The sequence below is a fragment of the Schistocerca gregaria genome, chromosome 3 (genome assembly GCF_023897955.1).
Source record: "Schistocerca gregaria isolate iqSchGreg1 chromosome 3, iqSchGreg1.2, whole genome shotgun sequence".
Taxonomy (NCBI): domain Eukaryota; kingdom Metazoa; phylum Arthropoda; class Insecta; order Orthoptera; family Acrididae; genus Schistocerca; species Schistocerca gregaria.
In genome coordinates, this window is record NC_064922.1 from 346,441,736 (window position 1) to 346,459,119 (window position 17,384).

General features: G+C 44.4%; 1 protein-coding gene across 1 annotated transcript in view; it reads right to left on the reverse strand.

The window, feature by feature from the left end:
• The window catches only part of LOC126354187 (potassium voltage-gated channel subfamily KQT member 4), a 969,743-nt gene that overhangs the window by 330,477 nt on the left and 621,882 nt on the right, over positions 1-17,384 (reverse strand). The window contains exon 6 of the mRNA XM_050003638.1: positions 9,590-9,700. Coding sequence (XP_049859595.1) covers positions 9,590-9,700 — 111 coding nt within the window. The remainder of the gene's footprint in view (positions 1-9,589; positions 9,701-17,384) is intronic.

Sequence of the window (17,384 nt, forward strand, 5' to 3'; positions counted from 1 at the left end):
ATGAACAGATTAAAATACCTGCATGTGCTCGATATACGTTTATGATTATGAACCATTTATTACGAAATTCATCTTCCGTTGCATATACTCTCATATCCTTTCTCTAGGCAAAATTTATGAATGTCTATTTTTTTAATTTACGACAATTCCTGATGAATGACGCAACTCCTCCATTCTTCACTTCAGCTCTACAAAAATAAGATGCTAAGGCTAAACCCTGTAACACTAACAAATCTATGCCAAAGGTCACATGATGTCCAGGAGACAGATTATTTCAAGTGGATTTGATGACTTAGTCATCAATGCACATAATTAGTTTGAATGTTCTGGTGCGGTGAAGATAGATGAAATTACCCACTGAGTGGGTTAAAATTTGGTGGAAATACGATACCTGCTGATTGCTGAAAATTTTTAACTAACTTCTGTTTGTGCTGATGCAATATGCCAGATTTATATACACCCTGAGACCAAGTTCTGAGTGTTTGTTTCTAAGTGGCGTGGGCTCTCCAATTACTGTCCCATACAGAGTCCGGAACTTTCCAGTTTAAAATCAATGGGGCCGAAGGAGTACCAATTGGAAATACACTCCTGGAAATGGAAAAAAGAACACATTGACACCGGTGTGTCAGATCCTCCATACTTGCTCCGGACACTGCGAGAGGGCTGTACAAGCAATGACCACACGCACGGCACAGCGGACACACCAGGAACCGTGGTGTTGGCCGTCGAATGGCGCTAGCTGCGCAGCATTTGTGCACCGCCGCCGTCAGTGTCAGCCAGTTTGCCGTGGCATACGGAGCTCCATCGCAGTCTTTAACACTGGTAGCATGCCGCGACAGCGTGGACGTGAACCGTATGTGCAGTTGACGGACTTTGAGCGAGGGCGTATAGTGGGCATGCGGGAGGCCGGGTGGACGTACCGCCGAATTGCTCAACACGTGGGACGTGAGGTCTCCACAGTACACCGATGTTGTCGCCAGTGGTCGGCGGAAGGTGCACGTGCCCGACGACCTGGGACCGGACCGCAGCGACGCACGGATGCACGCCAAGACCGTAGGATCCTACGCAGTGCCGTAGGGGACCGCACCGCCACTTCCCAGCAAATTAGGGACACTGTTGCTCCTGGGGTATCGGCGAGGACCATTCGCAACCGTCTCCATGAAGCTGGGCTACGGTCCCGCACACCGTTAGGCCGTCTTCCGCTCACGCCCCAACATCGTGCAGTCCGCCTCCAGTGGTGTCGCGACAGGCGTGAATGGAGGGACGAATGGAGACGTGTCGTCTTCAGCTATGAGAGTCGCTTCTGCCTTGGTGCCAATGATGGTCGTATGCGTGTTTGGTGCCGTGCAGGTGAGCGCCACAATCAGGACTGCATACGACCGAGGCACACAGGGCCAACACCCGGCATCATGGTGTGGGGAGCGATCTCCTACACTGGCCGTATACCTCTGGTGATCGTCGAGTGGACACTGAATAGTGCACGGTACATCCAAACCGTCATCGAACCCATCGTTCTACCATTCCTAGACCGGCAAGGATCTTGCTGTTCCAACAGGACAATGCACGTCCGCATGTATCCCGTGCCACCCAACGTGCTCTAGAAGGTGTAAGTCAACTACCCTGGCCAGCAAGATCTCCGGATGTGTCCCCCATTGAGCATGTTTGGGACTGGATGAAGCGTCGTCTCACGTCGAGCACGAACGCTGGTCCAACTGAGGCGCCAGGTGGAAATGGCATGGCAAGCCGTTCCACAGGACTACATCCAGCATCTCTACGATCTTCTCCATGGGAGAATAGCAGCCTGCATTGCTGCGGAAGTGGATATACACTGTACTAGTGCCGACATTGTGCATGCTCTGTTGCCTGTGTCTATGTGCCTGTGGTTCTGTCAGTGTGATCATGTGAGGTATCTGACCCCTGGAATGTGTCAATAAAGTTTCCCCTTCCTGGGACAATGAATTCACGGTGTTCTTATTTCAATTTCCAGGAGTGTAGTTTGGTTTCTTTCTCAATCTTAATCTCTCTTAAAACTTGGTTTCTTTCCGTTCTCCCTATCCTAAACAAAGGTGCTATTTTGAATACTGTAGCCACTGGTATTTATCGCTCATGATAGTGCTTCCCTCCCTAAATTTTCTGCTGTTAACCCAGCCAGTTTACCCTTCCCTTTCCTGTTGAGATGAAATCCTAGCTTAGTAAAATCCAATGTGCTGAGAGACCCACGCCAATATGTGACTCTGAACGCGACATAAGCAGTCGCTCCACCTCCAAAACTTTCCTGATTAAAGAACTCAAACGGGATCGGTCATGGTGTCTGAAACCACATTCAAACTCAACATTGGTATGCCTCGATGCTGATATGATGTTTGCGAGGTCACACTTGTCCTATGTCAGTGCTATTACCTGGCCTACCCCCAGTGCCTTCCTTGGTGAAGTCTTTGCAAAGTGATCCTAAATTCTCTATCACTTCCTCCAAACCAATACAATTTAAAATAAATTGTGATTTGGTATTCAAATTCTATTTCATCCTGCAAAAGTGGACCAACAGCTCTATCGTGAGAACTACCTAACAACAAAACTTTATTTACTGACTTCCCTACATTCTTACTTTTTATGTTTCCTGCTGAAAGTTTGTTGTGCCCTATCTACAACAGCATTTGCTAGAGGCTCATCAGTTTCTAGCTGAAGCAACAGGTCAAACTTATTTTTCACATTAACCACAAGCTGTAATTCTAAGCCTGTTCCTCCTGTTGCCTGTTGCTATTTCCCACATCTGTTTACCTTCTTCCTTCCCACTTCTGTTTACCCTTCTCCCTCATTTACCTGTCCTGATCTTCCTCAGCCTTGTCTAATTCAGCCTGAAGGGCGGGAATTTTCCCTTCCAGTTCCACTAGCTTTCTATCTCTACTACATATCCTACAAAACCTCTAAAGAGCCTCATTTACTCCCCAAATTACCACGCCACTACGGATCACCACATGGAAAAACTTACAGCACAAATCACACCAGAGCCGACAATTTTACGGAAGTCGGGGCACTTCTCACTCACGTTAAATACAATACTTGCGTAAGAATAAGTCTGTTATATTACCGATAACCTAGAAACCACGTTAACAAAAATTAGGCCTATGCGCAACTGTATGTAAACAAACCACTGGTACTGTTGAAACGGGTATGCAGGTGCATTTCGTCGTCCTGACGACACGATATTTCAACGGTCCAACTGACCGACAAAATACCGTGACGTCAGGACTATGAAGTGGCGGTATACCAGTGAAGGGCATCAACATTTATTACGTGATTACGATCTTTTAAAAGTGAGTTCTTCAATAGAAAGCTTAAAAAACACACCAATACATGTATTTACGGAGTGAGCTGTTCAAGTAAGTGATATTGTAATCATGATTACTTATTTTTACGAGAAAACAAAAAGAACGCGCTTCGAGCTTGGCGCAGGGCTGCCAAGCTATTAAGCTTTCTATGCATATATTTCAGGAAGTTCTGCTTAGATGTGCATCTGATAAAAAGGAAGAAAGAAGAGAGTTTACAGGTCCATCTACATAAGGTCATTAGAAAGAGGCACACTTTAAGAATGAATTAGAATGGGTGGAGAAATCAGCAGACGACTTTTCACAGGAAATAATGCGACATTTGCATTAAGTGATTTAGTGGGACCATGAGGAATTGGTATCTGGACGGACCAGCAGGGATTTGTAACCTGGCCTTTCCGAACGTCAGCCCAGTGAGTGTACGACTTCATTGATGAGTGTGTGAGTGTGTCAATACACACACACACACACACACACACACACACACACACACACACACACACACACACACACAACAAACAATTAGACGTAAAGTTATGAATGTAGAATATAATTTAACTTTATCTTGCCTCTTCTTATTGCTTCTATAGCGCAGAAACTTGAATTTTCATACACTGTTGATTAATTATGACTAGGTATTAATAGGGAACAAATGATGACCATTCCTTTGATTAATATGTCCATACCGAAAGGACAAAATCCGACCATGCCTGCAATCGAACCCGAGACTCCATGATTAAAGAGTCAGCAACGCTAATCAAATATAATGCTGATGGCCCTGAAATAATATGTGGACCTTCTAAAATGATCAAATATCGTTAAACTGACGAGGAAGGATAATAAATAATTTGTAGTTCCGTGCAGCGCAAACCTCGTAACATTTATACGTTTATTAATGCTAGCTAGCCTCACGTTTCTGCCAATTAACCATGGCCGCGCTCGCATATCTTGATCAAAGACAGCCTCACTAAAAGCTGTAAAAACACGACGTGTCTCTGTTTGTCATACATATTTAAATTTCTTCTTGTTCTAAGTCATCAAACGTATAAGAAGCTATAAGAAACGCATGACGCTCGGCAGCAAATAATGCAGCAGGCTTGTAACTGATATTAGTATGGAATTATGGATTAAACGCGTTGTGGACTGTACAAGTTTTGTTTCCATTACGTTGACTCATATTTTATAAAACACATCAAACAGTAAAGACATATTCACAAACGTGATAAATTCCAAAACTCAAAGGGAGTAGTTATTGTTTCATGTTTCGTGTTATATTCTTCAGATCAATAAATACTTCGTACTACAAATTTTCTAAATTAGTCTATGTTCTTCCTCAGCGTTCTAGCTATCTCCACACAAAATTGAACCAAAATCGGTTCAGCGGTTTAGTCGTGAAAGCTTAACTGACAGTTTTCGTGTTTATGATATTAGTGTGGATTTTACTCATCATAAAATTCTGCACCCGAAAAATTAACAATATATTCCAAGTGCCTTTAATAGCTATACAGTACTTAAATGAGTAGAAAGCATGATATTCAGAAATGCTGTGCAAAACACAACTTCATGTCTAACAACAAGAAAAAGTATAAAATGGCGGAAACTGTTAATGGCTGTCTTTAGTTTGCATTCCTTTCGTGTGATTCTAAAATTAGTCAGTAGACTGAAGTACCGTCCAGAAAACATCCTGTCTTCATAGGTACAGTATTCTCTAGGTCAACATTCTTCCCCAATAGGGAGCGTGGTATTCGTTGATACGTACCAAGAACCGCAGATACAAAGAAACAATAGTAGAGGATAAGACAAAGAGTGGATGGATAATGGCGATCGGTGGCTGGCGATATGTGTCTGAAAAATGACTTGACACGTCAGATATCATATCGACACTGTTACAGTGATCTGTGTAAATTGGCTTTTACGTAAGGGCATTGTATTGGACTTTCAACTCTTACCCAGGAATGTGAATGTTGTTACAACAAATATAGTGTCATATGATGAGTGGTCGCCGCTATCTATGATGAACTATACGAAGCTCTTAACACCAGATGTTTCTGAGTCTTGGTATGCTTGTATGGCATTAAACATGACGTATACTCTCTTCCGTGGTTTTCTATGGCTACAAATTTGCCGTGTAAGTTTCATGTGACGTAAGAATTTACTGTTGATATTTATCTAAAAGGAAAGTTTATCAAATTTCGTCTATGATAATTTACTTCTGCTGTAAGCATTTCAAATAATTAACGTAGCTGTATAGCAAATTTGAAGTTATTTACACACCTATGAGGTATAACATACATTGCTATCAGAGACTGATCGCCTTATTAGTGAAAACGGCTCCTTCCCAGAGTTTCATTTGGAGCTAATTCATTGTGACATAATGTACTGAAAACCGATTACAAAAAACGAAATATTAGTGGAATGAAAAACAAACTGCTGAAATTTGATATAGTCATAATGGAGCACGCAGTCTGTTCTGGAAAATACCTGTCTACTTACATTCACAATTACGTTGATCAGGTTGCATGTACATACAACAGTTTACCAGTTCCGACTTTCGGAGTCATCGTCAGAACTGAAAACTCAATAAATACGAAATACAAAGTCACTAATGAACATAAAAAATTAAAAAGTGCCAAATAAATATCTTCAGCACCATAAGAACAATTTGAATAAAACATAGTTGGTTTACGTATCACTCTTTAAAAACTCCACTATTCTAGAATTTGAAAAATTGTACTTGACAGAGAAAGAGAATAGCTTTCTATGTAGCTGTTAAGAGCTAACGCAACCCACCAACAGTATTGAATATCGCCATCCTGTAGTACGATTCAGGTCAAAAGACAGCCAAGTTTTGAATCTTTCTACGCAATTCCCTGCACTACAAGCCGACAAGCAACTAGATTTCGTCTGTTTTAGAGTGCAACTTTTGCCATACTTTTATGACGATACAATTGATTTATAGTTCTGATGAAGCGAGGATCCACATTTTTTATAAAATGTTTGCATGCTATACATAACTTCTTTGAATGTATGTTTATGTGGCTTCCAGTTGGTTCATTTTTAATCTGACAAACAAAATAATACAAGTGACAGATTGCAGAGATCTCATTTTCTCAGTCACTATGAAATGAGATGTTGACGATTATATTCACCTGTGATATTTCTAATGTGCCACGGTATTCAATACATGTGCTTGAAAATGCCAAACAGCGAAAACTACTATCGATATCAACGAATACAGGGTGAGTCAAGAGGTACATGCGTTGAGGGGTGACAGCATTGGTGATTCTGAGAAGTGAATATATGCTCATTTCTTAGCCGTTATCCGACCGACAGGTCTTTGAAAATCACGGGAGTCAGTCGCATGTCCATCATCAGCAGCAATCACATGTGAAGACAAGCAAAGCGACATTAGGCTACTGAATTTACCAACCATTTCAATGCGCATTTCACTTGCTGATGGTGGAGCGACGAGTTCCGCAAGTGTACATGTTGTTTACCTCACATCTCACTACTTCACTGAAGCGCCGAAGAAACTGGTACAGGCATGCCTATTCAAATACAGAGATATGTAAACAGGCAAAATACGGCACTGTGGTCGGCAACGCCTATAAAACACAACAAGTATCTGGCGCAGTTGTTAGATCGTTTTACTGCTGCTACAATCGCAGATTGTCGACATTTAAGTGAATCTGAACGTGGTGTTATAGACGACGCACGGATAATGGGACACAGCATCTCCAAGGTAGCAATGAAGTGGGGATTTTCCCGTACGACAAATCACGAGTGTACCGTGAATATCAGGAATCCGGTAAAACATCGATTCCCCGACATCGCTGCAGCCCGAAAAGGATTCTGCAAGAACAGGACCAACGAGGATTGAAGAGAATAGTTCAACGTGACAGAAGTGAAACCCTTCCCAAATTGTTACAGATTTAAATGCTGGGCTATCAACAACTGTCAGCATGCGAGCCATTCAACGAGACATCATCGATATGGGCTTCCGGAGCCGAATGGTTACTGGTGTACCCTTGATGACTGCACGACACAAAGCTTTACCACCTGTCTATGCCCGTAAATATGGACGTGTACGGATATGGAGACAACCTCATGAATCTATGAAGCCTGCATGTCAGCAGAGGACTGTTCAACCTGGTGGAGGCTCTGTAATGTCGTGGGGCATGTGCAGTTAGAGTGATATGGGACCCCTGATACGTCTAGATACTACTCTGATAGGTGACACGTACGTGAGCATCCTGTCTGATCACCTGCATCCAGTCATGCCCATTGTGCATTCCGACGGACTTGGTAAATTACAGCAGAACAATGCGACTCCCCACGCGTCCAGAATTGCTACGGAGTGGCTCTAGGAACACTCTTCTGTGTTTAAACACTTCCGCTGGCCACCAAATTCCACAGACATGAACATTATTGATCATATCTGAGATGCCTTCCAATGTGCTGTTCAGAAAAGATCTCCACTTCCTCTTACTCTTACGGATTTATGGACTCTTACAGGATTCATGGTGTCAATTCCCGCCAGCCCTACTTCAGACAATAGTCGAGTCCATATCACGTTGCGTAGTGGCACTTCTGCGTACTTACGGGAGATCTAAACGATATTAGACAAATGTTCTAGTTTCTTTGACTCTTCAGTGTACACTGGTTGAACTAGTGTACTACAGCTTTGTTATGTGTACAGTCAAATCAGTACGGGTCAGTGTAGTGAAAACACCGCAGGTCTTAACATATGTGGAGTGTGGAAGCATGATCTTTGTCTATTAATTCTGCAATGGGAATTACAGAGCTGCTGATCGCGAATGCGAACGACGATTTTCTAATTGCAGTGTTCTGGATACCAGGATGTTTAGCAGCACGTTTGACAGTTTGTGTGAGCGTGATACGCTTCCCAGCGTACCGTTGTATCTGAACTTCCCGTCCAACAAGATCTTAGTGAAGTTGAGGACATTATTGACCGCAGCAAATCTACCAGCCCTAGAGGAACTACGGCACCGCTTGGTATTCCAAAAACACGAGAGATGTGCACAGTATATGAGCAGGGCCTGCATCTGTATCATCGACAGAATTTTAATCTTCTCCATGTCGGAGAAAGTGACAAACGGAAGGAATTCTGTCAATGAATCATTGCCAATAGACCCTGTATTCCACGTATTCTGCTCACTGATGAGTCAACATGTACCCGCAAGCAGCATCAGTAACACGCGCAGCTCTCACGTGTGGGCAGACGAAAATCTGCGCGCTGCTGTGGAAAATATTCACCAAAGTTTCTCAGTGAACGCTGGTGCCTCATCATTAATGACAACTCATCGGTTCAGTTGCTGTTTTAGATAGCCATTAATGGTGTACGATATCTTGATTTCGTTTTAAATTTGTTACCAGAATACCTAGAGGATATTCCTTTGGCAACACGAAGTCGTATATACTTCCAGCAAGATGGAGCTGCTGCACATTCGGTACGTCCAGTGACACAGTACCTCACTGAAAACTATCCCGGAACGTTGGATCAGTAACCGCGGAGTCATTTCTCGGCCATTAAGGTCACCCTATCTTACTCCATTAGAATACTGTTTGTATAGCTCGCATAAGAGTGATGTTTACAAGCATGGGGTGGCAGAAAGGAGGAATTCTCGCTGGTATTTTACAAGCGTATGCTCGAGTAAAGGACCGCATGAATGAGCTCAGACCATCAGCCCTGCAGCTGTCTTCAACTGCTGCCAAAGGCATTGTAATTGACTGTGGACCTTCTGAATGTGAGGAAATGTAGAGAATTAAACAAAACATGAGATCAAACTGTTTCATTTACTGTCACCTGCTTTTGTCCTCTTCCCCAGAGTTTTCATTAGTTTCCTCGTAAACTTAAAAGAAAATGACATTTCTCCATATGACGTTTCTTGTTCAGAATCACTAATACTATCGCCCCTCAAAGGCAGGTGCCGTCCCTCCTGAGTCACTTTGTATATTACCAGTCATAATCAGCATTTATCACGTCAAAAACTTCAATTTTTCTTGTCCGCAGAAACATCATGTGAGGAAGGGCAGAATGAACGGTGTCTCCTCCAATTTTTGCCACCGCGCGTAGACAGACTTCACCCTCACGCTCCCATTCCTTTCCCTGCTACTATCTGTCTATGTGGAAAGCACCTTCCCATGTGATGCGCACTGTGGTAACGTCTCTAAACAAATACAAATATTGTACAGCTCCATTCCACAGCGACTGATACTGCAGTCGTACAGCGGGTACTTACGGCAGGCAGTGCGAAGAAGGATATGCCGAGGAGGGCGCAGAAGGAGGCGATGACCTTGCCCTGCCACGTGATGGGCACAGCATCGCCGTATCCCACGGTGCACAGCGTGATCTGCAACACACGAATCATCGTCAGCCGTCAAGACGACAGACTCAGTTACACCCGATGGCCTTCTAATTACACTGCTTCAGTGTTGTGTTCCGTCCAGGAATCTGTATTCATGTTCAAATGACGTCATTATATGTAAATTGTTGGTAGTGGGGGAGAAAGGAAAGGAAAAGGGACGGACTACTGATGCCAGCTGCATCGGGACTTTACGCGGAATCAGCGGATACGAGAGAACATGTGGATTCCTTGCCCATCGAGGCGAATCAGTTATATGAATGCATTGTGTCTGTTGTTTCGGACATATAATTGTGCCGCCTCGATGGGCAACGAATCCACCACCTTCAGTGTGGACGCACAATTACGTCCGAACTCGTGAGCGAATCTCAAAGTAGGGAGCAGTGAGGACACGGAGCGGAATGCGGATAGCTGACGCTAGATGGCAATGTGAGTCGACAGAGAGGTGTGCCCACATAGTCCGCACAATTGCGATAAACACTGTGTGCGGGTGGCGCACTGGTTGACGTAACTGCCTAGTGCGCTGGAGATTCTGGGTTCGAGTCCCAGTCCGACACAATTTTTAACTCGTCGCCGCTGATTTCGCATGAAGTCCCGTTGTAGCTGACATCGAAAGTCACTTAACTCCCTTACCCTTCCACATTACATAATATGTATCACAGATGCGGATTCCGCGCGGTGTCTGTTCTTTCGGAAATGTCTGGAAGTACAGACACAACATATTCGTACAACGTTATTTGGTATTCGAATGCCAACTGTAACAATTAGTGTTACTAATATTCGGAGCGTAACTGCTAAATTAGTTCTACACACTACCGCAATATTCGTCGAAATGTTGGCAATTGGAAATTCAACACAGGCATTAAACCGAGAACAGAATGGCGAAATAGGCATTCTATAATACCCCCCTGGTCACCATTTCCTTCTTCTTTCGTACGATTGTAATACATAATTGAAGAATGCACATATAAATAATGCGATTACAAAGCATTTTCGAGAAACATAGGTTCAAAGTTTTTCAGACCTTCGCCCAAAAAGTTCCATCGTTGCAAAGAATCGTGTTTCTTCGTAAATGAATAATAATGATAACCATAGTGATCTGCCAATTTAAGAGGTTGCTCTAAAACCACTGTTCGATGGTTGGCCCTCTCGTATGGTATTCAAAGAGTAGTAAAACTTTGAACCTCCAATTTTCAAAAAAGCCGGAGAAGCCATCGTATTAGAGCTGGCAATGTTACAGAGAAGTATGTTGCCCACTACAATAATGCCAAAGATGAGCACAACTGATGACTCGGGTGAATTGTTCCTTTGCGCAAAAAGCAGGATTATTTGCAGTAGTATGGAAATCCTTTTTAGAAGAATGTACATTAAGTACTTCATCCGGAGCGATGCAGAGATTTAAAACAACAGAGGAGAAGATAGCAAAGTGTTCGAGGCTTTCAGAATGTGGACGTAGCAAACAGGGGAAGAAATACAGTTTGTAGATAGTGAGACGAAGAGATGCTTACTAGAGTAGGAGGAAAATCGAAATTGCTGGTTATAACGGAGAGCAGAAAGAAAGTGTATGTGACGTGCACCGAGAAAGAATTAAGGAGCTTCAAAATCCTTTTAGAAGGTTACTTACGTGGAGAATAGAAGGCACGGGCGAAAGAGGACCTCAACGATCTCATTAGTGAATGTAAATACGTAGAAACAAAGAGTAGCTGTTCATTGAGCAGAAAAGAGATCACGATTGGCCGGCCGGTGTGGCCGTGCGGTTCTAGGCGCTTCAGTTTGGAACCGCGTGATCGCTACGGTCGCAGGTTCGAATCCTGCCTCGGGCATGGATGAGTGCGATATCCTTAGGTTAGTTAGGTTTAAGTAGTTGTGAGTTGTAGGGGACTGATGACCACAGCTGTTAAGTTCCATAGTGCTCAGAGCCATTTGAACCATTTGATCACGATTAAATGTTAGCAAAGTGATAAGAACACTGTATATCGTTCTCTAGCCATCCCTGCTTAGACGTTTGTATTAATTTTTGCCTGCTTCATTTACTGCATTTTTATATTTTCTCCTTTCATCAATTAAATTCAATATTTCTTCTGTTACCCAAGGATTTCTAGCAGCCCTCGTCTTTTTACCTACTTGATCCTCTGCTGCCTTCTCTATTTCATCCCTCAGAGCTACCCATTCTTCTTCTACTGTGTTTCTTTCCCCCATTCCTGTCTATTGTTCCCTTATGCTCTCCTTGAAACTCTGTACAACCTCTGGTTCTTTCAGCTCATCCAGATCCCATGTCCTTAAATTCCCACCTATTTGCAGTTTCTTCAGTTTTAACCTACAGGTCATAACCAATAGATTGTGGTCAGAGTCCACATCTGCCCCTGGAAATGTCCTACAATTTAAAACCTGATTCCTAAATCTCTGTCTTACCATTATATAATATATCTGATACCTTTTAGTATCTCCAGGATTCTTCCATGTATACAACCTTCTTTTATGATTCTTGAACCAAGTGTTCAAGAATCAAGAACCAAGTGGCAACCCAGTTCTAAGCAAAGAAGGGAAGGCAGAAAGTTGGAAGGAGTATGTAGAAGGTTTATACAAGGGAGATGTACTTGAGGACAATATTATGGAAATAGAAGAGGATGTAGATGAAGACGAAATGGGAGATACGATACTGCTTGAAGAGTTTGACAGAGCACTGAAAGACCTGAGTCGAAACAAGGCCCCCGGAGTACACAACATTCCATTAGAACTACTGACGGCCTTAGGAGAGCCAGTCATGACAAAACTCTACCAGCTGGTGAGCAAGATGTATGAGACAGGCGAAATACCCTCAGACTTCAAGAAGAATATAATAATTCCAATCCCAAAGAAAGCAGGTGCTGACAGATGTGAAAATTACCGAACTATCAGTTTAATAAGTCACAGCTGCAAAATACTAACGCGAATTCTTTACAGACGAATGGAAAAAAGGGTAGATGCGGAGCTCGGGAAGAATCAGTTTGGATTCCGTAGAAATGTTGGAACACGTGAGGCAATACTGACCTTACGACTTATCTTAGAAGAAAGATTAAGAAAAGGCAAACCTACGTTTCTAGCATTTGTAGACTTAGAGAAAGCTTTTGACAATGTTGACTGGAATACTCTCTTTCAAATTCTAAAGGTGGCAGGGGTAAAATACAGGGAGCGAAAGGCTATTTACAATTTGTACAGAAACCAGATGGCGGTCATAAGAGTCGAGGGGCATGAAAGGGAAGCAGTGGTTGGGAAGGGAGTGAGACAGGGTTGTAGCCTCTCCCCGATGTTATTCAATCTGTATATTGAGCAAGCAGTAAAGGAAACAAAAGAAAAATTTGGAGTAGGTATTAAAATTCATGGAGAAGAAGTAAAAACTTTGAGGATCGCCGATGACATTGTAATTCTGTCAGAGACGGCAAAGGACTTGGAAGAGCAGTTGAACGGAATGGACTGTGTCTTGAAACGAGGATATAAGATGAACATCAACAAAAGCAAAAAGAGGATAATGGAAGGTATTCAAATTAAGTCGGGTGATGCTGAGGGAATTAGATTAGGAAATGAGACACTTAAAGTAGTAAAGGAGTTTTGCTATTTAGGAAGTATTTTGCTATTTAGGAAGTAAAATAATTGCTGATGGTCGAAGTGGAGAAGATATAAAATGTAGACTGGCAATGGCAAGGAAAGCGTTTCTGAAGAAGAGAAATTTGTTAACATCGAATATAGATTTATGTATCAGGAAGTCGTTTCTGAAAGTATTTGTTTGGAGTGTAGCCATGTATGGAAGCGAAACATGGACGATAACTAGTTTGGACAAGAGGAGAATAGAAGCTTTCGAAATGTGGTGCTACAGAAGAATGCTGAAGATAAGGTGGATAGATCACGTAACTAATGAAGAGGTATTGAATAGGATTGGGGAGAAGAGAAGTTTGTGCACAACTTGACTAGAAGAAGGAATCGGTTGGTAGGACATGTTTTGAGGCATCAAGGGATCACAAATTTAGCATTGGAGGGCAGCGTGGAGGGTAAAAATCGTAGAGGGAGACCAAGAGATGAATACACTAAGCAGATTCAGAAGGATGTAGGTTGCAGTAGGTACTGGGAGATGAAGAAGCTTGCACAGGATAGAGTAGCATGGAGAGCTATATCAAACCAGTCTCAGGACTGAAGACAACAACAACATATCGTTCTCTGATCTACACCTTCCAAAAGATTTTGCTGGGCACGTTTCTCACCATCTGGGACGTTAATTATATTTTTACACCGGTAGTACCCATGGCCTTATTTTTGCAAACCTTCTTACCATGACTATTTCGCGATATCAACAGCCACATCATACTGCGGTACCTGTAGACATAAATTTAAGATCCAAATGAGGCTTGAGAGTAAAGTTTGTATCCTCGTGTCAGTGAGTCGCAATGAGACAGACAGGGCGTCCACTGGGACATCTGATACAAGTCAAAACGACAACTGATTTTGTATAAGAAGAATTGACATTGTGTTTCCTTGCCTTTGGATCTCAATACCTCCCGTCTGTTGTTCGTTGTCTGTACAATCGCCACAAATGTAACAATGTGGATTCAGATCGGCACACGAAGCCTAAATTGCGATGTGCAGTCACCTGGCTACTTCAGCAGAGGTGCAAAAAGACCTGAGAGGAGCAGCTGGAGTCACGGTTTCCCATTAAACTTCGAGGAACTGGTTACGAGGAATGACGTTGCAGCTCAAATTCCCTCTCTGAGTGTTGTTGCATCCTCGGTGGACAGCAATATTGGTACGGCCTCCGCTTTAGGAATAGGTACTCTAAGCAAATGGTTCAAATGGCTCTGAGCACTATGGGACTTAACATCTTAGGTTATCAGTCCCCTAGAACTTAGAACTACTTAAACCTAACTAACCTAAGGACATCACACAACACCCAGCCATCACGAGGCAGAGAAAATCCCTGACCCCGCCGGGAATCGAACCCGGGAACCCGGGCGTGAGAAGCGAGAACGCTACCGCACGACCACGAGATGCGGGCTACTCTAAGCATGTCGACTTGCTGCCGACAGTACACTTTACGCGCACCAGGATTGCGACAGGTGCAAAAAAATCGGTGAAACCAGTCTGTTTAGTTTCCTAGGTACCTTGCCTGTCAAACCGCCCTTGTTTATGAAGCGCATTAGTTCGCGCCATAGTCGTTTGTCAATAGTGACCCTACTTGTGTGTTTGGACTTAGCATGCTATGTTATTGAACTGTTTGCGCTAGCTCTCGACAACCTTGGCATCGTTACGCTTTCATTTGTAAGGTCAGTATCTTGACTTGGTTGCAACTCTGTTGCGGCGTCCTGTGTAGTTCGCTGCGCTTAACGCTTACGTGCAACCGTACAGGTAAGAAAGAACTATCACGAAGCTCACCTTCTGTTTGCCAGAACCCTTGTCTGTAGGTTATTTTATCATTGGAAACCGTTTTATTTCCAGTAGAGTCGGAGTTTGTCTCTGTCATGGGTTTGTACGTGGAGATGCAGAAGAGAGCAGCACATGCCGAAATATGTACATCAACTCGAGAGACCCTGGCAAGAGTCCGAATTGGCGTGGCATGGTATCTGCATTTGTGGCCGCATGTGTGTTGTCGTAGTTAGTGATCGCCTTACCGCAATGGAAAATATGAAACATATCCTGCTGAAGAATATGAAGGGTTACACTTACGACGTGATCTTAAATTCCGACTCATGTACTGTAAGGCCGGGATGAATCAACAGGAATTTATTGTGAAGACTGGGCATTTTAGAGACAGGAGAAGGTGCGATGGGTCTCAATTTCAAACCCATTAACTGGTTAACTGGGCGTTGGAAATGCTTGACAAACGTATTGCCTGGCGTCCTGTAAAACCACGCCGCGTCCTAGACCACTCACGGGCTCTTACTGAAGGGTGGGAAAGCTTACCCCAGTGATATCCGTAGACAGTTCGCGCTTCTCACATATCAGAGTTGACATAGGCCCGTGGGTGCCTAGCCGCACGACACGGAAACTAGAATTATGATGAAAAACCGGCGCAAATGGCTGCCTGGACTAGTGTGTCCGCTCTCGTCTCGACACTGAACATTCCGGTTTCTGCTGAAAAGTAACAGACACCCAGAGACACCGTAGTATGTGAACTACATGTAATGAATGAGAGTACATTTGGTATCTTATATACACTCCTGGAAATTGAAGTAAGAACACCGTGAATTCATTGTCCCAGGAAGGGGAAATTTTATTGACACATTCCTGGGGTCAGATACATCACATGATCACACTGACAGAACCACAGGCACATAGACACAGGCAACAGAGCATGCACAATGTCGGCACTAGTACAGTGTATATCCACCTTTCGCAGCAATGCAGGCTGCTATTCTCCCATGGAGATGATCGTAGAGATGCTGGATGTAGTCCTGTGGAACGGCTTGCCATGCCATTTCCACCTGGCGCCTCAGTTGGACCAGCGTTCGTGCTGGACGTGCAGACCGCGTGAGACGACGCTTCATCCAGTCCCAAACATGCTCAATGTGGGACAGATCCGGAGATCTTGCTGGCCAGGGTAGTTGACTTACACCTTGTAGAGCACGTTGGGTGGCACTGGATACATGCGGACATGCATTGTCCTGTTGGAACAGCAAGTTCCCTTGCCGGTCTAGGAATGGTAGAACGATGGGTTCGATGACGGTTTGGATGTACCGTCCACTATTCAGTGTCCCCTCGACGATCACCAGAGGTGTACGGCCAGTGTAGGAGATCGCTACCCACATCATGATGCCGGGTGTTGGCCCTGTGTGCCTCGGTCGTATGCAGTCCTGATTGTGGCGCTCACCTGCACGGCGCCAAACACGCATTCGACCATCATTGGCACCAAGGCAGAAGCGACTCTCATCGTTGAAGACGACACGTCTCCATTCGTCCCTCCATTCACGCCTGTCGCGACACCACTGGAGGCGGGCTGCAAGATGTTGGGGCGTGAGCGGAAGACGGCCTAACGGTGTGCGGGACCGTAGCCCAGCTTCATAGGGACGGTTGCGAATGGTCCTCGCCGATACCCCAGGAGCAACAGCGTCCCTAATTTGCTGGGAAGTGGCGGTGCGGTCCCCACGGCACTGCGTAGGATCCTACGGTCTTGGCGTGCATCCGTGCGTCGCTGCGGTCCGGTCCCAGGTCGTCGGGCACGTGCACCTTCCGCCGACCACTGGCGACAACATCGATGTACTGTGGAGACCTCACGCCCCACGTGTTGAGCAATTCGGCGGTACGTCCACCCGGCCTCCCGCATGCCCACTATACGCCCTCGCTCAAAGTCCGTCAACTGCACAAACGGTTCACGTCCACGCTGTCGCGGCATACTACCAGTGTTAAAGACTGCGATGGAGCTCCGTATGCCACGGCAAACTGGCTGACACTGACGGCGGCGGTGCACAAATGCTGCGCAGCTAGCGCCATTCGACGGCCAACACCGCGGTTCCTGGTGTGTCCGCTGTGCCGTGCGTGTGATCAGTGCTTGTACAGCCCTCTCGCAGTGTCCGGAGCAAGTATGGTGGGTCTGACACACCGGTGTCAATGTGTTCTTTTTTCCATTTCCAGGAGTGTAATTATCAGTTACGATTCGATATCATACGGAACACTTTCACATACAGTTCCACAAATTCTTTTGAAGAGC